This window comes from Embiotoca jacksoni, unplaced genomic scaffold (assembly GCF_022577435.1).
Source record: "Embiotoca jacksoni isolate LCO1_2020_lvr unplaced genomic scaffold, fEmbJac1.0.p SCAF_13, whole genome shotgun sequence".
Lineage (NCBI taxonomy): Eukaryota > Metazoa > Chordata > Actinopteri > Embiotocidae > Embiotoca > Embiotoca jacksoni.
The window spans coordinates 2,307,371-2,331,430 of record NW_027185263.1 but is presented as its reverse complement, the minus strand read 5'-3'; the positions used below and the strand labels follow the sequence as shown (position 1 = coordinate 2,331,430).

General features: G+C 43.2%; 1 protein-coding gene across 1 annotated transcript; it reads left to right on the top strand.

Annotated features, from left to right (window-relative positions):
- The first annotated feature begins 1,142 nt into the window (after nucleotides 1-1,142).
- Nucleotides 1,143-23,766, top strand: LOC138196132 (F-BAR and double SH3 domains protein 2-like). The gene is made up of 20 exons (XM_069145897.1): nucleotides 1,143-1,333; nucleotides 4,148-4,245; nucleotides 5,992-6,037; nucleotides 10,865-10,941; nucleotides 11,694-11,838; nucleotides 13,426-13,559; nucleotides 14,148-14,202; nucleotides 14,301-14,429; nucleotides 14,502-14,624; nucleotides 15,817-15,912; nucleotides 18,210-18,326; nucleotides 18,965-19,063; nucleotides 19,488-19,640; nucleotides 19,732-19,866; nucleotides 19,968-20,051; nucleotides 20,144-20,327; nucleotides 20,415-20,638; nucleotides 21,033-21,243; nucleotides 21,331-21,395; nucleotides 21,493-23,766. Exons 1-20 carry the CDS (start codon nucleotides 1,313-1,315, stop codon nucleotides 21,574-21,576), a joined length of 2,280 nt encoding a protein of 759 aa, XP_069001998.1. The 5' UTR covers nucleotides 1,143-1,312; the 3' UTR covers nucleotides 21,577-23,766.
- Nucleotides 23,767-24,060: the final 294 nt, after the last annotated feature.

Here is a 24,060-nt window from a genome sequence, read left to right as displayed (position 1 = left end):
AAACTTTTACACGCTGCGTATTTATAAGTATTTTACAACGTTTAAAATTACACCAAAACCAAGTGATTTTATTTTGAAAACTGCTGAGGAAACGGTAGTTATACTCCTTGTGACTTGGATTGGTTAAAAACAGAGGCAGTGGCTCGTCACGTGACAGACGAGGACCAATCAGAGAGGAGGGACGACCCAGTGTTTTCTGTTTTTATTAGCTGCCTCACTAATTATCAGGTATTCAAACGATTTTGTTGGATAATAACATAAAAATCGACCTCGTCACAAATGGGTTTGTTTTAAATAATCTAAATAGGCAAAAAAAAAAAAATGGAAATACAAATATGTGTTATTTAAAATGTAGTTTTGTACAAAAACATACAGAACGCAATTTCAGATTATCCAGGCAGTGCCAGTCTTTTATAACACATTTTTCAGACGATCACATGACATCTGCTTGCAAATATTAAATATTATTATTGTGTGGTCCACAAAGTAGATTTATTGATAAATCAGTCAACAGAAATTAATCCAATTAAACTATTTTCATAATCAAATAAGTCATTTTTTTAACAAAAAATGTCTGTCAATTCTTAGTTGCACTTTTTCCAATGTGTGATGCTTATCCCTTTTCTATGTCAAACATATTGGTAAACTGAATATTGTTGAATTTGAGAGTGTTGACCGGAAAAAAACAAGACATCCAAAGACGTCTCCTTAAGATGTCACAACGACATTTCAAAGACTTAATTACTAAGTAATTAGTTGACAATATAGTGGCACATTAATGGATAATGCAAGTGATCACTAGCCGCTGTTATAATAACAACGACAAGAAAAACAAAACTCAAATAATAAAAGCTGTTAAATCTCCAAAGGGAATACAAGACTAGTTTAAAGGCATTTAATATGTTGCTTTTAAAAAAAAAAAAAAATTATGGTTTATTCTCAAAAATGTTTGCAATTCAAATACACACGCTTTTTTTTTTTTACTTTGAAGATTGCTGGCGGAAGTAGCGTTCCACTTCGCCTGCCGCGAGGGGCTGCTTTTATTTTGAAAGTTTGGCCGGAAGCGGGTCGTTTCGCGGCGCCGCGGTTGACGCGCGTGTTTTGTGTTCCCCGGGGCCACAGCGTTTTCAACGGGACTCAACTTACTACATACCGGACTCCGCCATGGCCGCTTGACCCGGGGGCTGAAACATCCCTCTTCTGTTAACCGTTTTTTTTTTTTTTTTTTTTTTTTTTCTTCGAAACATTTGCACAAACTTTTTCAGAGAAAAACTTTTCGTCTTTCGTGCAGAGTTTATGTCAAGAAACAAGGATGCAACCCCCACCGAGAAAGGTGAGTTGTTGTTTTTTTTTTGTTGTTTTTGTTTTTGTGTGCCGTTGTAGCTAAGCTAACGTTACTTCGACGAAGTGGTGCATATTTAATGGTTGGAAATTTACTGCTTTGTTTCTGGTCGCCTGGTTTTAAACGACGAGCCTCCCTTTTTCTTTTTTCTTCTTCTTTTTTTTTTTTTTTTTTTTTTTATGCCGCAAACGTGTCCTCGCTTGTTGTCTTTACGAGCGGAATTTGACTCTGCTGTTTCTTTAAATAGAAGCAAAGGAAAGAAAACTTGTAGAAAAAAAAAAAATAAAAAAGTCCCATGTGCCGCAATTTCTTTCTTTTTTTTTTTTTTTTTTTTTTTTTAATGGAGAAAAGTCCCGTTAACGTGCGCCGTTTCCTCTCCAACGGAGAAACGGTCCCGCTGAAGACGTCCCAAAGTGACAGCATAAATAAATATCGGAGGGGACAAACTTCGTACATTTTATAAACAACTTATATTGTTGTAAGGAAGAAAAAAAAAACAACTTTACCGAGGTGTTGTGTTACATCGGCGCGCAATTGATCCATTAAGCGGCTCTTAAAGTTCAAGTAAATATAACTTTACTGGTCCGCGGTTATTGTGCAATAGCAGACAAAACAAGTTTTGGACTTTTAATACAAATGAAATGCAGTTTGCGTTTTTTTGTGGATGCCGATTTGGAGAGAGGATCAAACTTTGTTAGGAAAATGTCGAGTTAAGCCACACACTATGATATTATTATATTTGTTAACCCCGAGAATGTAAATTTACAAGTTTTAGTAAGTAGTTTGGTGAACTTTTTTTTTTTTCTCTCTCTCTCTCACAACAAAGTCAGTAGGTGGGAAAAAGAAAAAAAAACACTCGTTAAAAAGAGTGTTTATGGCTTAAAACCCCAACAGATGTAAATGTTTGCTTTAGTTTGAAGTGTTTTGTTAGTGAAAGATAAGTAAAAACACAAATCTCAGCAAAGTTTGGTCCCTCTGCGAAAATCTTTTCATGTGGGATCATATTTCAATAACATGGCTCGACAGCACAGACCATTTCTATCCCAACACGTTTTGCTGTTAACTGTACGAATATATATTATGGGGTTTTGTTTAATGTCAAAAGCTATGAAGACAGTTAAAGTTTTTTTTTTTTTTAATTGTTTTTTTTTTTACATTTAACTCCATGGGGGGTGAAGTAATACGTACTTTTTTTTTTTTTCTGATCCCATGGGAAAAAGTATTCATAAAAACAACAGTAATAGTAAACGCCACACTTCTCTGACCTACAGTTCAAACAGGATCACAACATATAATGTGAAAAACATAAATTTCCGCCATAATGACGTTGGATTCAATGAGCATGTATTGGCATCACTTATGGCACACACATTTCAGTGTTTACATTTTTGCTGCACGGTTTTTGTGTCCAACTCCTTTTTGCGTGTTGTTTATCTATGTGGGTTTCTTTGAGGTCTTTTTCATCTATTGCTTTTACTGTATCTGGGAATGTTTAACTGAGTCATAGAAGAAATAAAATCGGACTTCCTTGTTGATAATGTTCCTCAGTTATCGGTAACTGCAGCTGCTCACCTCACTTCATTATTTATCCCACAGCTGATTAGAAACCCAAAGAGACCTTTAACTGGTGAGAGCTACTGATTAGTTTCTCACTGTCACCTAAATTTCGAAAGGCAGATAACGAAGGTGAGCCTTGTTTAAACCTCAAATGGCCACAAACTAAATATCCCAGATAAATGTACTGATTGAACTTCTAACACGAGCAGACGAGTAAAGTTGTTTGCGTATTTAATTAAACAGAAGAAAAGCGCCAAAAGGAGGTATTTTATTTTAATTTAGCACCTGTGCTATATTTTACACTGCTAATGGTTTAATTTCAGGTCTTTGGTTGTTGACTGCAGGTCCAGAGAGACCTGCTGGATTTGGTTTGAACCAGCAGACACTAATGAGGTGTTGCTGTTTATTCCTCCCGTCCTTCTAGTCTGTAGAAAGTATGATCTCCCAGTCAGCTAAAATATAAACTTCAGAGTTAAATCAAACAAATATCTTCATTATTGATTAATCTTCTGATTGTTGTTGGTTTCTTTAATCTGTTAAACATTGGAAAATGATGGAAAATGACCATCACAAATTTAAAAACCCCTAAATTATATCATCACGTTGCACGTTTTATCTGAATAAAAGCACCAAATCTAAAAATATTCGCTTCACTGTCACATAAAACAAAAGCCACATTTTTAAATAACAATTTAATTATCACAAAAGTAGCAGATTATTTTTCGGTTAAAAAACAAATCTATTAATTGACTAAATTACTAATTTCTCACCTTAATAAAGCATTTCTTACTTCATGCAAGACTTATTAAGGACGGTGTCATTTCATCTGCTGATTATTTTCTCAACTGATTCAGAAAATGTCAGAAAACGCTGAAATTGTTAGCAACTTCTCTGACCTCAACTCTCTCAATTCTTTGATTTGATCAATTTATAATATCACATGACAAAGCAAAGCATCGAATCTTTGTATGTATGTGATTCAGCATTTTGGTGTATTTTCAATTCTTTTTTAAAAACACTCTGTAATGAGATCTGGACATTTCAGAGACACCCAGAGAGACCGACTCCCACCTGTCCACAGCTCCAGCTCCATAATGATGGAGCTCCTGTTCACTCATACCAATTAGCTCAGCTGAGTCAACATTTTCCTGTGCAGGTGCACCAGTGGGAAATATCTCTTAGTCTCTCTGCGTCAGCTCGTGAGTTGCGAGATTGTTTCTAATAAGGCGCGTTTTGTTCCCCCTTCAGGTCCGGGTCACCCAGGAGCTGAAACACACCCACGCCGAGCAGATGAACCGATTACAGATCAAACACCAGACAGAAATTGACCTGCTGGAAGATCTGAGGTGAGCAAACAAGAGGGCGAGCTGCCGGCGAGGCGGATCGAAGAGGTACCCGGTATTTACCCAGACGGCTCTCTGAAGGAAGTCTGTCCGAGGCCTCGTATGAGACGCTTCTTCTCTTGAACAAGTGAAATCAGTCACGACGCCACTTCCTCCAAACAAAACATCAATACTTTAATTTGTCCTGTCAGACTCTTTGAAAGTTCATGACGCCACTAATTCCTGTTGGTCAGGGAAAGTCAGGTTACTGTAACGTGCAGAAAAAGGTTTCTAACGCAGATGACAGCTTCTATATGATCTGTCTCGAGGTCACATCAGTGGATTCGGTGAATTGTTCTTCCAAATGAAAAGCTGTTTACGTGACAGTCTTGACTCCAGCTTCAGCACCGTGCGCGGTTGTGTCGGCATTTTGAAGGTTGAAAAGCCAAAGGTTGTGTTTTCAGCCTGAGTGTTGGGTTGACTTGACAGCTTACTGGCTCCCCACTTCCTGTCTATGGTTGGTGGCGGAGCGCCGGACCTCCAAACAGCTGGAAGTTAAGGTCACAGAGATCTGCCAGATGTTCTGACTGCCCCGAATTGTTCGCCGTGGGAGGCTCGGTAACTTTCCTCCGCCAGGAACAATGTGAAACTCGACGGGTACGAGGAACTCGCTCCCCTGATCGCGGACAAGAAATGATTCAGCAAACTGGAAACTGCATTTGTTTGTCAGCAAAAGCTGTGTTTGGAAAATGACAGGAAGTGAGTGCGCGGGTCGCTGGAAGAGAGGCGGCCTTGGAAATGGAGAGAGGTGGAAGAGAGGGAAGCTCCCAGAGAAGTACAGCAGATTGTTCAGAGTCGGGGTGGAGCGTGGCGGTCGAGTCTCGACACGTTTAATGATTTAATGATGATTTGTTTTTTTTTGCTGCAGTCGAGTTTTTCCCAGGCTGCTGACGTTTCTTCTTTGCTGAAAACTTTTGGATAAACTTGTTGTTATTTACCTTCCTATCATTATATATCCACCCTGAAACTGTGAAACACCAGGATAGCCGCTATACCTGCCGTCATATCTCACATTTCTCAGCAGCTTTTATGATTTGTTTGTGTGTTTATAAAACCGGACGAGCTTTGTTCATCTGTTAAAGACATTTACAGGAAGAAAACAAACAAATGTCTGTCTGCAAGCTTTCAGTGAGCATCTCAGACAAAACCATCATGGAAAAGGCAATAAAAAAAAGGAAAAAAAAGTAGTCTCAGTAAATTGGACACTGTCTAGAATGTGTCATTAAAAATGTCCACGTTAAGCATCACAGGAAGAAGGAGGCTAGTAGAGAAAATAACAACACAATAATAATCAGTTTGAGGAGGAGCTGTAAACCAAAGAGTCATAGAAGAAAATGTGGAGTGTGTTTTTTTTGGACTGAACAAACTATAAAAACCTGTGAAATCATGACGATTGTTTCACAAAGAGCCAGATGAAGCCAGATGAATTCGATGTCTTCCCCACATATTTGATGTTTGGCTCTCGTCGATCTCCTCAGTGTCTTCTTTATCGTGGAATCAGACTGATCCCGCACGTCGACGCTAACGTCAACAACAAAGAATGAACCTTTTGTCTGCCACAAATCATTGCACGTAAACTATTAGTTCAAAATTTCAGGCGTGTTTATATCTCACAGCCCTAAGAACGGTAGATGTTTTGGAGATTGCTCCATAACACATTTATTATCATCTTCATTCGCTCTTTTTTTTTTTTTTTTTCCTCCTCCGCAGGACTTTCAGCCAGAAAAGGGCCGCCGTGGAGAGGGACTACGCCCAGGTAAGTAAATCTCTGTCGTCTTTTTGACACTGCCGCCGCCGATGCTCGTTAACGTCGCCGCCGCGCCGCCTTGTCATTTGCGCTGCTAAAAATACGTTCATTCTTTTTTTACAATGCAACCCCCTCCGACGAGACGCCACGTGACAGCGGGGGACGAGGATGTCGCCCTGAGAACGCTTTTTTTTTCGTTCCCATGTGGCCAGATAACTCACGGATGGTAAAACGGCCGCAGAGAAAAACACCACAACAGAGGGGAGGAACGTTTCCTCCTCGCCGTGTTGTGTTGTGTTTTTTTTTTTTTTCTGCCCGCAGCTTCCTGGAGACGTCAGCGAGACCGTCTGAAAATCCCCTCTCTCCTCCTGGGCTCTGTTCGGGTTTTGCAGCCCTGTGAGGAATGTCCACCGGCGCTGTGAAGGGGCGGGGAGGGGAGGTTGGGGGGGGGGGGGGGGGCACGTCTGTAGTTATCCAACGAGCAACCTTACATGTCTGTTTGCTCGTGTGCATCTGGTGCCGAGGGAGGTTTTGTTGTGAGAAGCCCGTCGAAATAGAGCCAAACAAACTGAACCGGGATTAATCCGTTTCACGAACCCAGCCGGGAGCTGAAGGGATCCGACTCGGTTTCAACCGAACTCGGGGAAAGTTGTAACCGAACATCCAGAAAATCTGCTCAAGATGAGCAAAGGAGCTCCTTTTTTTTTTTCAATCCTCTATTTCACACTTAATAACTTCTCATCTGAACGTTACAGAACCTTCGTTAAAGGCTTAAATGGAATCTTTTTTTTTTTTTTAAAACATTCATAATTTACTCGAATACTCCGCAGAAGGCTAATTTGAGCCCTGAGTTTCTGACAGATGGGTTGACCAGCAGTTTGAAGGATGTCAAAACACCTGACAGTTCACCTGAGCGAACAGCGATTGGTTGGATTTCTGGCACATGTGAAATTTAGCTTCATTGTCTTGTGGTTTTCACAGTTCAGTAGAAACAAATCAACACATTAAGGCCCATTTCCCACTGACGGAATTGGATTAGCTCGTTGTTGTTGTTGTTTTTTTTATAGCTTTCCATTTTCTGAAAGAAAGAAAGAAATTTAACACACATGATTTAAAACATTAAAAAAACATCAGGGGCGACAGTTAAAAGACCAATGCAATGCTAAAAGTGCAATTCAAGAAATAAAAGACTGGATAAAAGCAGCAGCAGATCAGTGTTTCTTCCCACTTTCTGACGTTTTGCACCTGCTGAGTATCGTGAGTGAAACTGGTGTCGTGTCAAACTCCGATATGTGTTCCTCTGAAGCCCCGCCCACCTGAAAACAACGACGTGGACGCACGTTTCAAAGCAAAACTTTGCCTCCAAAGCGTCGTGCTTGTATGACTGAAGTCCTAAGAAGAGTTCTCAATTTCTGTCTGTGGGACGTTCTGTTGATTTTGTTGTTGTTGTTGATTTTGAAGATGACTTCAAAGCAGTTTTGTGCAGATTTGAGGTTGGGTGAACTATATGAAGTGGAAAAAGGAGTACCTGATACCAAAAGCCAGTAGAGTTGAGTAGATTAGATTTTATCATCAGTGGAAATGTGGTTTAATTGCACCTTTATGCATGAACCTGTTCACAGTACGGAAATAAAGAGGAACTGTTGAGGAACTGAAGTAAGAGCTTCAGTTTCATAAGCAGTTTAATAACAAGCATGAGAAAGCATTTTGTGATGAATTAGGACCAACCTTTTTTTTACAGGAAAAGAATTATCTTAAAATAAGCCTGACTTAATGAAATAAACCAGGTTTAAATGCTAATCTCGCTCCTCACTGAGCCTTCCTGCTGCCGATGGATGTCTCTGTTTGTACATAATTTATCTGGCTTCTCCGGGTCCGTGTTACGTCGTCACCTCGCATAAAAGATTCACTTCGTCTCAGAACAAGGACGGAGAAGTAGAAGCTCTACGCTAAACTCTGCACGGGAGAGAACTTCCCAGAGTATTGGAAAAACTTTCATTTCAGGGATCCTGCAGAATAATGTGCCTGTAATCATTTCCATCGGTTGAACCAGCCTTTTTCTGGACTAAATTCTGATTGGCTACATGCTCCATTTAAAATTGTGAGCATGTGTTTCAGAGCTGAATTATCTATAAACCGAAAGAAAAAAAAACAAATACACCCTTTTAAGATATCAAAGATTCTGCAGTGTCAGCATATTAACAAAGCGTGCAAGAGATTATTGTATTTACATGTTATTTAATGATATTTATATCTCGTTTTTCGGACTGTCTGAACACACAAATGCAGAGAGGATGTGGAAAAAAAGGAAGCGTGAGGATCCAGTGGCGGGTCGAGATCTGCAGCCCGCAGGCTCACTTTTCTAACCCCGGAGCATGTGTGTTTTATTGGACATGCATGCCGCATTGTTTTCAGAGTCAGGTTCGGACTTCACGTGTTTAATAAATGCGCCGAGACTTCTGCAGCAAAGGATATCTGGTGGAAACTCATCTCATCAACTCTTAGAGCTCCTTACAGAGTGAAGTAAATAATTAGTTGTAATTAATTGACAGATTCTGTTCTCGCTCACTGGTCCGACAAAAGAAAATAAACTTCTGACATTTCATTGACAAAACGATGATAATCAATAGTGATAATCTTTAGAATAATTGCTGATGATAATATTTAGTAGCTCTGAATGGAAGTGAATGTCTTCCCTTGGTGCCTTGTTAGTTTGAAAGGTAGTCTGTGTGTCTGTGTTGAGCTGCCTGTTCGTTATGCGATCAATTAGACACCCGCTGCCAATGCTTGAATCAAAGTGGGTCAGAGTGTCTCTGGAACAGTTCGTCCTCTTTGGTAACACCCCCCTCTTCTCCTGTTTAAAAAAAAAAGAAAAAAAAGTCCTCTCTTTACGCCTTTTTCTGGGTCTCTTACACCTGCGAGCTGCTTTAGCCGTTAGCCGATTGCTATTCCAATCACACGGTGTGATAAAATGTCCTCCTCTGTGCGGCTCTTCCTCTCCATCCCTCCTCCTCCTCCTCCTCCCCTTCCCCTTGTTCCCATCGCACTATTCAGGCGTGTCCGCTAGGCGAGCTCTGTTGGCGAGTCTCTCTCTCTCTCTCTCTATCTGAAGCCCACAATGGCCGGGTCTGTAGCGGCTTTGAAGCGTTGGCACCGGGATCACCGAGACCAACGGGTTCAGAAGGCCGGCCGAGGCGGCCACAGGGCCGCATAACAGGGCCATGTCTCTTCACAGGGCACAGAGGAAGGATAGACGGGCTCGTTTCCTCGATGGTCGCCGTCAGGGTCCGAAGCACGAGCCACAAAATCACATTAAAAGTGGTGTCTCTTTTTATTAATTTTATTTTGTTTAAAGAATGGCAACATGAAGTTGAACAGCAGCTCGTATCTGGAGCGACAAATCAAATAAATCAGTTATTTCTATGTCCACTAGAATAAACACGCAAACCTCTGACCTGTGATCAGTTTTGTTTGTTTCCCAGTTGAAGTCCTGTGATTTTCTCTCAATCAGAATCCGAAGGAACACCGTGTTCAACACCGAGAAGTCTTCGGATTCATTTCAGATTAAAATGACTCTCCTACATATATCTCACCTTCTGTGTTTTGTACAGAATAAAATCATTTCAATAATCTATCCAACACAGTAAAAGAGCCCGTTTTATGTTGTTGAAGAGATTTGTTTCATGATAAATCAGTTTCCAGTCATTACAAGGAAGATTTCCAGATGTAATTCTCTCGGTGACTAAAGCTTTAACTGCAAAACACGTTTGAAAGTTCGTCTCTAACAGATCGACCGAGCCGGAAACAAACTTTGTACTTGTTATATCTTTTACTTTTCAACTCACCGCTTCACCGTTTTGCACAAATATCACATAAATTGTCTGTTCCTCTAAATGTGCTGTCGTGTCTAGAAAGGACTTTAAAAGCACTGCGGCATTTAATACTTAGAGTCCTTTAAAAAAAAAAAAAAAAAATGAACAAAATAAGTGCAGCAGCGGTGTTTATGTTTGAGCTCCACTTCCTATGATAAACTCCAAATAACCTACAATTCACATGTTGACACCATCTCTTAAACTACACACTCGCTCCACTGTGACGAAGCCTTTCTGTCTCGCGTTGATCATTTTAGTTTTTGGCTTAAAACCAAAACAACTTGCTTTGAATGTGACTTAATGAGTCTGTTAGAATTTGCTCGGTGCTAAAAGACATTCAGGTTTTCTATCCATCACTTTGTTCTCGCTGCAGCGGCAGTTCGTCTCCCTGACATCCCAAACGTACACATTTTCCTCCCGCTGTTCACCCCGTCCCGCTATTTTGGTTCTTCAAAGGTTAACCTCACTGCTGGCCGACGTGCAGGAACCTGATATATCTCCAAGGGCTGAACGCGGTCTAAATAAATTACATTTTTCTTCTAAAAAATGAGCCTACGTCAGCAGAAAAGGAGGCTGAGCGAGCCAACATCCTCCAAACCGGGCTGCGGCTGACAGGTGAACGAGTCCACGCTGCGCTGAATGAATCACATTGAAAATCTCTCAAAGTAACCAGAAAGTACTTTTTAATGAGTGTGGATTTTTAAATCGGAGTTGCTGCTGCGGTGTTTTTTTTTTTTTGTGTGTTTTTTTTTATCAGAAGTGTTTGAGGAGAAGTTATTGTCTGCGTCTCCGTTCACGCTCTGGCTGCCCGGTGGTTTATAGGACGAGGTCAGGGAGGGTCGCCGTCTTCTGAGCGTGCTCCATGTGAAGATGAGACACGTGAAATGTGCACTGGTGTCAAAGGTGAAAGGTCATCCCCCCCCACCCCCCTCTAACCACTCCCACCCTCTTTTGTCTCTTCCAGGGGCTCCAGAAGTTGGCAAATCAGTATCTGAAGAGGGACTGGCCGGAGACCGCGACAGAGGAGGAAGCAGATCACAGGTGAAGTCAAAGAGAGGCTCGTTTGGGCTTTTAATTTTTGTTTATAAGTCACAAATCCAAAAATGTGCTGCTCATTTCTGGTCAAAATACGATTTTTCAGTCAGAATTTGAATCTCAATCTTCTCCAGCAACCCTTTTTTTTTTTTTTTTTTACAGTATTTAGTGCAGTCTGTATTGTCGTCAATCCTCAACCGCAGAGGTTTGATTATCAGTCGGTGCTTTCTGTGACACAATAAAGACGCTGGTTTCTCAAGTTTGAGACCAAAACCAACTAAACTGGAAAAGCTGATTTGTTTGCAATCCACATAATTTTCTCCTCAGTTCATATATTTGTACTTACAAACTTGATTTTTGATTGCAGTGCCAGAAATCTGCTCTCAAAACTGTCTTTTAAACTTAATAATAAAAAAAAGACATAAAAGCGACCTTCTTTAACACTCACATTAATCCTTAATGAGATGCTGTAGCTCTGCGTGTCGGCTTTACGTGAGCGTTCGAGGTCTCTTCTCTTCTTCCTCACATGTACTAAAAACATACTTCCAATTGTTGATGCAGCTCGGGGAGAAATTAGGAGCGTTTGTTTTGATGCAGCGGGTCACCCCGTGACTATAAACACGGCACGAATGTTAACACACAGAACCGAGTTCACAAAGAGGCCCGGGTGGAGATTGTGATCGTACTTTGTTTGTGCTAATCACTTCATTAGCGAGAAGACGCCTCGCCGTTAACCGTGTGTTTGCTGTTGGGTTTAGGAACATGTATTGTGTATGGAGGGCCTACTTGGAGGGCACAGTCCAGGCCACCCAGTCCAGAATCAGCGCCTGCGACAACTACAAAGTGCAGGTGGCCGATCCGGCCAAGACGGCCCGGCTGCAGAAGGAGCAGCAGCTGAGGAAGGTAATGCAGGTCGACCGCTTGAACTCTGCTCAGGTTTCGGCCTCCTCTGTCCTCACAACTTGTGTGCACATTCCCGCTGATGTAATCCAGAGCGTCTTCAAGGGACGGACGGGAAGTACGTGTAAATCTGTCGTCGAGACGAGATGTGCGGAAATTTCCCAGACCTCTCGATGGGTTTTCTCAGGGTCTGATTTGCGGTATTTGAAGCCGCAGACACCAAATAGGCTGTTTACATGTCGCACCGCAATGCATCCTGGGGAAAACCAGGTGCACATGGATCGTAGAAACATGTCAGACAAGATTAAAATCCAACTGAGAGAACCGTCTAAACATGTATAAATACATGTTCGTTTCACGACATCAGAAGGCGCTTTGTGGAAGTAACGCCGCCCGTCAGCTGCTATAATGTAATCTGAAGTGAAACAGAGATCATCTGTCTTCCTGCTTCATCCACACCAACAAGAACAAAGTGGCTTTTTACCATTTTCACACAGAAGGTGAAACTCAGGATGTGTTTCTCATTTCCACACGTGTCTGTGTCTGTCGTCAGAACTGTGGTGTCATCACATACTGCCTGTTCATGAGAAGCTGTTATCAGGAGGCCGTGCCGGTTGGTTTTATTACAGAGATACAGTTTAATGACGACAGCTCGGCTACACTGACCTTTAAAATGAGCGATCGTCTTTACTTCTCTGATTTGTTTTACTTGTGTCTGACGCCGTGCAGCGCTTCGGTCAACTCATGTTGTGTGTGAATGTGCAATACAGATCAAAATGAGTTCACTTTTCATAGTTGAGAAGATGCTTTCGCTCCCGTTTGGCTGCAACCACCAAAGTCCTGAAACTAAAAACAGTGAAAAGGAAAAAGTTAGAGAGAAATAGACCGTGTTAAAAACAGAGTAAACAAATACACAGAAGTATTTCTTCTCCACTACTGTTATCTTTTGAACGTTGCTTTAGTAAAGCTTTATGGATACACGGCATCAGTTAGCTGTTCATGTGTATTTCTTTCTGTGAAAATGAGGGAAAAACAGCTCAAAACTTTGTGTATCGTACGTGTTTCTTGTCTCAGACCCGGAGTGCAGCTGCATCGTGTTGTTACTCTCCACTGACGGATGTAATAATGATCATTGTGAGCAGCAGCCATATTCACATGTTCACTACCCAGTGGAAACTTTATTAACGCAACAACTCTGTTTCTGATAAACGGTGTAATAAACAGTCTGAAATCTGAGGGCAGAAGTCACGGCAGCATCTCCTGTAATCATGAAGTGCTGCTATCAGTAACTGGGAGTCTGTTTCCTGATCGTAAGGCCTCGGTGCTGAAGTGTAACCAGCTCTGCTCTGTGGCTTTTCTGCTGCCCACAATGCTGCTCTTGTTTGCCCTCACCTTTTGGGAGATGCCTTTATAGCTCCTGTGTGTAACATGTGCCATGACGTCATGACTCACTCTCTCTGAGATACAGGTTGGAGGCATGTTGCTTGTTTTTTTTCAGGTGGTGCATTGCAGGAATGATGATTTGCATACATGTAAAAGCTCCCTCTTGTTTTTTTGTTTTTTTCCTCTTGGTGCCTCCGACCTGCTCAGTGCATCGAGCAGCTGACGGTGGTCCAAGCCGAGCTGCAGGAGTCGGTGAAGGAGCTGACGAAGAGCAGGAAGAAGTACCAGGAGGCCGAGACGATGGCGCAGGCCGTCCGAGAGAAGGCGGAGCTGGAAGCCAAGTAGGATCCAACATCACTCCTCTGTCTTTGTTAGATGGCGATTGTGTTATTCAGACATTCACAGCCACAGACAAAGTGGGAAGTGTTGTAGCTGCTTGCCTGTGAAACACCACATCTTGGTTATAAAGCGTTTCTTTTCTTTTTGTTATTACATTCAGCCTTTACTCTGCAGGTAGATGGATGTCCAGTCAAACTCTGAACATTCATTATTCTGCACGGGGAAGGTCAAACGTTCACGTGAAGTCACAACAAGAAAAAAGATTTAGAGTAGAGAAAATAAATAAATAAATGAAAGCAGTTGCTCAACTCCACATTTTGTCTCCGACTCGCCACATTGCAGACATTTTTCTGCTCATCATGAAATTTGATTACCGAGCTGAGGCTGCGATGCTTGGAAGGGATTCATAGCTGGACTGGAACTCGCTCTGATACTGCAAACACTGCGTTTTTCAGGCAGAAAAAAAAACACAAGCTGCTCATAAACAATACAATAACTTCAAGAAATATTACTAATAAATACCGTAATGCTGAATCTTTTAGTACTAAAATCACGTCGGACATTAGATTGTGTTTATTTCTTCTGCTCAGGTCCAAGTTAAGTCTCTTCCAGTCCAGATCCAGTCTCCAGAGGGCCAGCGTGAAGGTACGACATCTTCACAACACAAACATATTCTCTAAACTTTAGTGACCTCTTGTTTCCATCAGCTGTGAACTTTTTTTTTTTTTTTTTTTTCCTTCCAGCTGAAAGCCAAGAGGAGCGAGTGCAACTCTAAAGCCACCCACGGCAGGAACGACTACCTTCTCATGCTGGCGGCCGCCAACGCTCACCAGCAGCGCTACTACAACACGGACCTCATAGACTGCATCAAGGTGAGGACACGGGTGGACGGATGGGAGACGGACGTTAATCTAAAATAACACTTCTCCGTCTGGTGTCCGCAGGTGTTAGACGGCAGGATCTACGAGCAGGTAAAAGACTACCTGGTCTCTCTGTGTCAGACTGAGCTGGAAACTTACCGGGCCGCCAGCAACACCTTCAACCAGCTCCTGAACAGCTCCAACGGGGTGAGTTTTTAAAACCTGCAGGACAAACAGCAGTTTTGTCCACGATTTTTCCGCAGCTTTAAGTTGTGGAAATTCCTCTCGAGTCGTTGCGTGGCGGTTGACCGGTTGTTGAATGTTAAAATGGGAGCGGATCGGCGTCGGACGTGTCCGAACCTTCGGCGTCCTTCTTTGTGGACGTCGGGACGAGCTGCGCTCCGCCGCCTCGCCGGCTGCTAATTAATTGAGGCGGTTCGAGTTACCTCGGCGCTCCTCGGTTTCATTCTCCTTCAGTCGTTCGCTCGTTCAGGTCGTCTCGCCTCTCCGGTCCCGAGGAGGCATTTTGTTTCTGCTTCGGCCAGAATATGAACAAATCATTAGCAAGGGAAGCGGCGGTGGGGGCGGCGGTTGTTCAGCGGAGCTCACGTTTCAGCCCGTGTGCTTCCTGTGTCGACACAGAAACAGATCTGGTGTGTGCGAGGTGACGTTTTGATTTGACACGATAAAGTTCTCATGAATGTTTTATTGTTTGTTTGGTGATCTGAGGACGAAATAGAGTTTAAAATATATCTTCGCCGTTCTTCCCCCCGCTGGATCTTCTGGTCTAACGAGAGAAACCTAACAAGTTATAGTTTGTTGGTGGTGAATTTGGCTGAGTGTGTTATGAATGCGGCGCCTTCTCTGTCCAGCTGTGACTGCAGTAGCTGACAAACAGCTGGCAGTAAAATCTCGTCCACGTTATCCGTCGAGTTTCTGGACGCGATTTCCGGTCTGTTGAATTTATTTAGTGATACTATATAATAATGCACATTTTGTTTTGCTATTTTCTGGCATTTCATAGACAAAACACTGAATCAACAGATGATAATGGTTTATGAAATATTTTGTGTTGTTGCGACGTAGATTGTCGTTTTTACCTTTTCGGTTGATTTTGCACTTCTTCCAGGGGTGAAACTGGAAGCTTCTGTCTTTCAAAGGGTTTCAGTCCAAAAAATATAATTGAAAACTGAAAAATGTCTGAGCAACAAGTAGCAGGAAAAATCCTTTCATATTTTTGTTGTTGTCACATAGATGCATACTGACTGTGATGAAACAAACAGCTGATGGTTATTGTATAAAAAAAAAGCTTTGCTGAACTATAATAATGTAAGAAGACGTTTCTCGACTGTTCAAAGTGTATTTCGTCTTTTTTTTTCCTTTTCAAACGCGTCTGCAGGTTCTGCAGGAGTTTCACCAGCAGCTCTTTGTGGAGAAGAACTCCACGTTTCAGAAAGCTGCCGACTTCTCCTACCAGCCCAGCGACTCGGACACGGTAAAAACAAAAAAAAACCACGACTTTTTATTTTTCTATTTCTTTATTGCTGAATGTGAACGGTGCGACACAGCAGCGCGGCCTCAGCACTTAATACAAATCCTTCAGCGTGGAATAAAATCCAGTTTAAGTGATGCTGCTCAACCTGGAGGCCTTCGTCATCCGTCATCATCATTTTACTCCGGCGGTGTTCGTTCAAAAGTATTTCGCGGTCACCGTCCACGTTTTTATCGTACGTTTTTGCACACAAACAGAAAAACACGTGTGAGTCTGCAGTGTTTTACCATTGTTTCAGTACAGAGACAGAAATCTTGACTAGTGACCATTTTGTAAAATGCTGTATTTTCTGTTGTTCATTCCATCAAAATTATATTCTTGTGGGTGAATATAGAGTCAACTCGTTACGACATCATACGACGAGGTGCTGCTTTAATCCAAAAGCTTGTTAACATGAGTAACGCAAGTCTGACGTTCACCTGGTTGTCGCAACACAGCTGATGAAATAACAGCGGTGTGATAACTTTACAGAGTTGCTAAACCCTCCAAGCGCTCGTACACACCGACACAGTTTCACATTTGAGGACGCATCAGTGAAACTGGAGTCCTTCGATGTATTTCAGTGCTGTGGTCAGAATCTGCTCTCCCAGCTGCCTCTGCAACACTTTGGGTTATAAACGTGGAGATTTGTGTGTAAAATCTTCTCCCGACCACAACCTGTACACGTTTGCAAATCCCACCTGACACATAAAACGCTAATTCGAGTTGAATCTGCAGCTTTACACACCTGTTCATGAAGCCCTCAGTCTCTCTGAGAATCTATTTCGGATCCTTTTTCCGCCCGCTCTCGACATTTATTGGATTTTTTTTTTTTTTTCCCCTCCGTAAAACAAACATAAATGTCAGCTTCGTTCCAAAAATATGTTACTATCAGCCTTTGAGATGACCAAAGTCATCCGCGACGGCTCCTGCGTGGATGTAACGCCGCCCGACGCTGCCGGTCCTCTCCTCCTCCGCTCCGCCGGACAACACTGGACAATTTGTTCAAGCTGCAAACGCTGGCGTTGTTTTCATTGGAAGTCAAACAAGCAGCAGCCTGTTCCTAAAGAAAACATTAGTGGTGGGGAGCCTGCACCCCCCCCCCCCCTCTACCCCATACCTCCCTCCCTCACTCCCTCCCCACCCCTCCCATACCACTTGCACCAGACAGGGGGATCCGGTAAGGAATAGAGCTGAGCGGGGAGGGAGGGGCAGGAGGTAGGCCGGGCCCTGTGAACGGCCCATCTGTGAAAAGGAGGCATTGTGAGTGGGCCTCATCAGAGTGCACTGACCCCACCACCCCACCCCACCCCACCCGACCCCACCCGGCCTTTTCCCCACACACACACACACACACACACACACACACACACACACACACACACACTGTTGATGTCATGTGGAAAACGCCTAACTCTAATTTTTAGGCGTTTATTTTAAACTTGATTAAGACAAATATTAAATCCTGCTTCATCGGACGTTATCCCACGTCACTCGGGATGTTTTGCTTGAACCGGTCAGCAGCGATTGACGTGTCAATTCCACCGTCATCATTTACAGTCAATACGGAAATCCACCCGGCACTTCTTACGATCAGGTAGCTGAATGTTTTTTTGTTTTTTTTTTACGACCATGGAAGAAATATCCTGATTTCAGATTTTTCCGGCTCTGGCAGCGGACGACGGCGTCCCCATTCTTAATGCCGCCCACAAAGCTGAGCTCGGCTTCGTTGTTTTCCACCCAGAGAAACAGCTGTCAGCGAGCACAACACCAGATCGGACATGTGGGCAGCGATTCAGAAGTCTGGGAGCGTGCCAAGTGGGCGAGGGAAGGGAAAAACTTGACAAAAATGAAAGTTACTCCTCAAAGACTAAATAGTCACAGCAAGTACACAAACAGAAAACAAATCAATAGCGTTGTAGCATCTTTCAGCTTATTATTTTGGCCCAGAGCTTCTGGTTCTGTCTCAATGCATGTGTGAGCTCCGTTGTTGTTTTTCTTTGATTAATCCTCTTTTCCAGGGTGATAGGCAATTGGTTAGCGGCACAAACCACATGGGTGTTAGTACTCTGAGCAGACAGTCACCGGTTCGAATATTTACTGCGTGTCATTTCCCTGTTCTCTTCTTTCATTTTTTTTTTCCAGACAAATTGCAAGTTTGCCAAAGGAGAATCATCCTCCCTCATATATTAGAATTTTGAAGTGCAGTATCTCTGTTAAATATGGTTTCCTTCATCTCCATCATCTTCTGTCGTTCGCAGGTGATGCAGCTGCAGAAAGAAAGTGGAACGGCGGAGGAGCACAGTCTGGATAAGGAGGCGAGGAAATGGGCGAGCCGAGTGGCCCGAGAATACAAGAGCATCATCCACACACAGAGGGTGAGGACCACATGAACACACACTTTGTTGCCTGCAGGCATCAGGAAGGAGACAACCATATTATATAATATAATAATATAGATATAATAATATCCTTTGAAACTTAAATTCATACTGAATCTAAAGGAGCTTTGACTCACACATGGAGGACAGATTTTGATATAAAGTGCATCTCCTGCCTCACATCTGTCCCCTGAAAACCTCTGTGGGAAGTGTAGTGAACTGTAAGTTAATGTGATGGCTGAATATCTTCCACTAAACTGGAGTTTGGCCTTTATTTCAAGCAACAGGGTCGGTCAGTTTGATAATAATAAACCCGGAGATCATAAAATCGGCCACAACAGTGATGAAATAGCACGACGCATGATATGATTTCCTCACCGTCACCTCACATCAACCTCTTTTCCTTATTTATTGTGAGATAAGTGACTGCCAGCTCCATCGGTGACGTGTTTCCAGAACATCGGGATCAAATGGCCTGTTTCCAGTCACCAGGAAACGAGTCACTTTGTTCATTGAAGCTCAATCCAATGTCCTCGATTTATGGCTTTATTGTTGGGCAGTTTCCGTCTATCTCGTGTTCCCTTTTGTTTACATCCTTTACTGTAAATGGGAGTTGATTTGCAATGTGGTTTCAGGCCCTGGAGGAGTACGGGACGCAGGAGTCATCGGAGCAGAACAACAGCGAGCTGGAGACCAAGATGGAGGTGGCCCGGCAGAGTCTTCGGAGGGCAGAGGTAACTTTGAGTTTAGGAGTCAGAAGTGGGTTTCTCTGTTTTCTCAATCAGCGTCCTGTGTCAGCAGCCTCAGGGCTCCACCTGCTGGTGAGACAGCTGAACTGACACGTTGCAGGGTTTAATCATTGTTCTGTTCTTGTGACACATACAATTTGCATTAAACGGAAAATGTAAACTCATCTTCAGTTTTTGTTGATTTTCTGGACCGATTTTTTTAAATATATTTTTTTCTTTAAAGCCTGTCACTTTTCTTTCTTTCTTTCTTTCTTTCTTTCTTTCTTTCTTTCTTTCTTTCTTTCTTTCTTTCTTTCTTTCTTTTCTCTGGGTTTTTGCTGGGGCCGTCTTATATTTTAACGATTAGACAATACCGTGTTCAGAAGATTACAGTTGCATTGTCGGATGTTTATTTATTTCGTATACGCAGACGGTCAAAGTGAAAGCAGAGGCTCGCCTGGACTTACTGAGGGAGGCAGGAGTAGCTGTTGAAACGTGGCTGAAGAGCGCCATGAACCAGGTGATGGAGGAGCTGGAGAACGAACGCTGGAACAACCTCAGTACCCACGATCCTTCACTCTCTGTAAGAGCGATCACGAACCGCTGTTGATTCAACGATGTTCTTTTTTAATGTATAATAAGTTCTCACAAAGTATCTTGTCTTGTTTCTGCAGGGAACAGCCGATCTGGAGCGAGAGGACGAGGAGGAGATGGAGGACAGCGGCGAGGTGTTGGACGACAGCAGCTCCAGCCCCTCCAGCACCTTGAAGAACTACCCGCTCACCTGCAAAGTGCTTTACTCCTACAAGGTAACAGCAGGCAGCTCGTGTGACTTCTTCCCTTCTTCTCGTTCCACTCGTCACCTTTTCACGCAAACAGAACTCGGACTGATCGGGTTCCTTGTTTGCAGGCATCTCAGCCAGACGAACTGACCATCGAGGAGCAGGAAATCTTGGAGGTCATCGACGATGGAGACATGGAGGATTGGGTCAAGGTGCATATCCACACATACGAGCTTTCAGTATTTCAGTTTGTTGGCGGTTTCCAGCATTCGTCACCAGCTGCCTGTATTTTCTGCATTTCCAGGCCAGAAACCGCAGCGGACAGGTGGGCTACGTCCCGGAGAAATACCTGCAGCTGCCTTCCTCCAACAGCCTGCTGAGTATGCTGCAGTCTCTGGCAGCGCTGGACGCCCGATCTCACTCCTCCAGTAACTCCACCGAGCCTGAAACCGAACTCCCCACCGGCTCCATCAACGGAGACTCCAGCGGTGAGAAAGAGACCTCGACCTCACGAATACCGCCGTTTCCTGTCCGGCTTTGTTTTAGTTCCTCATCGTTTCCTCTCCGTATCGCAGTGTCGTTTGCGAAGGCCTTGTACGACTACGCGGGACAAACGGAGGACGAGCTGTCGTTTCCCGAAGGCGCCATCATCCGGATCCTGAGCAGAGAGACCCACGAGGACGACGGGTTCTGGGAGGGCGAGTTCAACGGCGTCGTCGGCGTCTTCCCTGCGGTTCTGGTGGAGGATCTCACGGGTGCCGGCGAGAACGGAGAGGGACAAAGAGACGGCAGCGCTCAGGTGCAGCGACAGGCTGAGAAATTAAAAACTATTTTAAAAGATGACGCAGGGCTCAGGGAAAAACACTTCGGTGGACACTGAGGTCCTCTAACCGTAAGTCTTATGGGACTCACGAGGAGTATTGAAAAGAAAAGCAGAGGACCTCAGTGATCTGGCTGATTGAAAGAAGGTTTTAAATAAGGTCAGACTTTGGCGATATTCCTGAGATGAATGTTTTAATGACCTTGTTGAACATTAAACAAATCCACGTTCCTTCATGCAGGTTTTATTACAAACGCATATCATCGTGTCTAAAACCTGCTGAGCCGCTGGACGTTCAAATATTGTTCTCTCTGATTCCTCGAAGCTGCATTTATTATCTGCGTGTAATAATCCGGTCTTTGTCGTGATCAAGGCTTCCCCCTCCACTCCGGCCCAGTGCGACCGCTCCCCCCGCAGTCCCTTCCAGCCGGGGCCCCTCCACAGCAGCCCCCTGCAGACGCCCACCATGTCCTCTCCGGTGTCCAGTCCCTGCAGCGCCTCGGCCTCTCCCATCGGACGGCCGCCATCCTATCACAACGGACATCACAGGCCGCCGCCGGCTCCGCACAAAAGCCCCTTTCACAGTAAGATCTGCTGGTTTTGAAGTCGTGACGGCTGTGAGGAAAAAGGCAGATGAGTGATTGTAATCTGCGTCCGCTGCTCCCTTTCAGGTCCGGCACAAGGTTCCCCTCAACCTCCCAAATACCCCGAGAGCGGCTCCGGCACCATTCGACCTGTGAGTTTTTTTTTAAATAAAAAAGTGTTGAAGTGAGCGCCCGATTGTGTAATTTATGTTCTTTTAAATTAATTCGTTGATTGGTGGACGTCTGCAGGTCCGTGCCGCTCCTCCGCCACCGAAGCAGCATCCTCGTGGGCAGGTGAAGCGGCGGGAGGAGGTGGAGATCACGCTGGTGTGAAGGCGGCGCCCTGGTTCAAACCAGCTGGGACTTAATGCACTCCCAAAGGAAAAATCCGAGGAAACGTAACCCCACCCTCCACCCCACCCCCACCCCAACCCAACCCCAACCCTAACCCCCCCGAAGACACCTGGAGGCAGGAGAGGCCCGACGCTGACCTCTGACCTCACAGGGTCGCTGTGCTGCGGAGGAACATTGTGCCTTTCTCGTTTAATTTCAGTTTTCTGATCTCTCACTTTGCTTTAAAGTTTGTTGATAAACAGGCCGAGTCCACGTCGTCCAGCTTCTTCTGCATCTACGTGAATCATTTTCAAAACTACATTGAATATTGACAGAAGACCCTTTTACCCAGAGTGATCGATGACAACAGGCACATCATGTGACCTGTTACGGTGTAATATGATGTCAACATAATGTAACCTGACATAAAAGGTCACATTACTTTATCCACTAATGTTAATCACTTCAACGGGACAGAATTGTTCAGTATTTTGGGAATTTATTGATGTCGGATGTACCGAGGGCTAAAGCCTGAAAACAGGGAAGCAGCTAGCCCGCCTCACTGAACGCAAATAAAACACCTGGTCAAACTAAAATTTCAAGCAAAGCCAAATAAATTTATTTCAACGGAATTGCAGCATTAAGTTTAATCAGTTTCCTCGTGGGGCTGATTTATCGTCATAATTAGTGAACTTCAGAGGTGTCAGTCGGTGTTATGACTTTGGACCGAGCCACGCTAGCTTTGTAAGCTAAACTCTGAGCAAAAAAAACAACAAGATTTCCAAAATGCTGAACTGTTTTATTGATTATAGTCTGGAGCTCGTTCTCTATACATGTTTATTGATCAGCATCATCATAAAGAATACACTGATGACTCCGCCCCGTATCCTCCGAGCTGTCGAGAAGTTTAGGTTGTTTTGTTTTTTTCAACATTGGATCCCTTCTATGCAACAGAGCTGCACACGTCGTGAGCTCGAAGCTCAACACAAACCAAAAGTCTGGTTGTCTCCACGCTCGATCAAAACCGCCAGCAGGGGGCGAGGCTGGTCCTCTCCGCCGACACGCAAACAAGGGAAAAGTGGCAATTTTAGTTGTTTTGTCAGTAGGAATGATCAAAATAATGGATCCTATTATTCGTTTATAAAAACCCTTCTTCTTCTTCTTCTTCTTCTTCTTCTTCTTCTTCTTCTTCTTCTTCTTCTTCTTTTTTTCCGTGTTTAGTTTTCTTTGCACCAAAAAGCGAAGAAACAGCTTGAGGGAGAAAAACAAACGTAGCGCGTACACAGTTTTAGTGTAAGTTTCTGTTTTTTTGTTGTTGTTGTTGTTGTTGTTGTTTTCTCCTGTTGTAAAATACAGATTTTTAGAGATGTTATTACGACACTAATGACGCCAGTTGCTGGTGAGAGCGTTGGTTCGCAGAGGAGAAGGTTTGCAGTCGGTGACAGTTTACACTGAGGTCATGTGCAGTTTGAACACGCCTTTTATTTTTTAAGGAGGAAACCATCCTGAGCTGCTAGCTGTCCAATTTAAAATCTATACTGTCATAGTTGAAGCACTTTTTGATGTCTTCTTATTCCTTTTCAGTATTGTGGATGCTCCGTTGTTCTATATTTGTTCTATATAGCTGTATTGGTATGAATACTTTTCTTTTATTGCGTTATTTAGCCTTAAATAGCCATCGTAGTGTCTTTGACTGAGATTGAGATATGACCTTTTGTTTTTAAAATATCAATAGTTTACAGAGAGCTTGGAGATGGATATCTGTACAAATAATAGCACAGCTTTTGTTCCTTTTTTTTTTAAATTTTTTTTTTAGATTTAGGATTAAAAAAACAAACTATTAAACCATAGTTCAATTTGATCAGAGGAAAAGAGATATCTGTCAGCCACGTTGCTGTGTTCTCGTTGATCTCCTTGAGATCTGAATGACATCAAACTTATTTTTGAAGTTTGCATTTACCCTGTTGTATTGAAAACAGCAAAAACAAAACAAAAGTCTCTTTTCCACTAGAGAAGTTATTGTTAACTCGCTACTTGTCCTGATTCTACGTCAATCTGAAATTCAAGTGATTTAAAAATCCCACGTTTCACGGCGTCAGGCTGCCGAGCGTCGTATTCACACACCAGTGGATGTTTTAACTGTATTTATTGTGTACAAATAAATGTGAAATAAAGATAGCTTAAGTGAAACGAGACTCCACTTGAATCATGTCAACTTTGCACTCAGTTTAATTTATTTACAGTGTACGATCACCTTGAAACAAGCTTCCGATACACTTTACAAACACAAAAGTACGAATTAAAATATCAAGGAAACGTTAAAAAAAATAAAGTATAAATCCTGCATCTTTCTCAATGACAAACTTTGTGCACACAAGATCTGCAGTACTCATTAAATCTGTTTGCAGCAGGTTGTGTGTGTATATTTTGGTCCCTACGGGCACATTTAGCTTGTTTTAATTTGAAGGTACAACCGCAGCACAT

Coding starts and splice junctions, on each gene's coding strand:
- LOC138196132 (XM_069145897.1), top strand. CDS start 1,313: ATGCAACCCCCACCGAGAAAG. Junction 13,560..14,147: donor AAGGCGGAGCTGGAAGCCAA/GTAGGATCCAAC, acceptor TCTTCTGCTCAG/GTCCAAGTTAAGTCTCTTCC. Junction 19,641..19,731: donor CCCACGATCCTTCACTCTCT/GTAAGAGCGATC, acceptor TTGTTTCTGCAG/GGAACAGCCGATCTGGAGCG.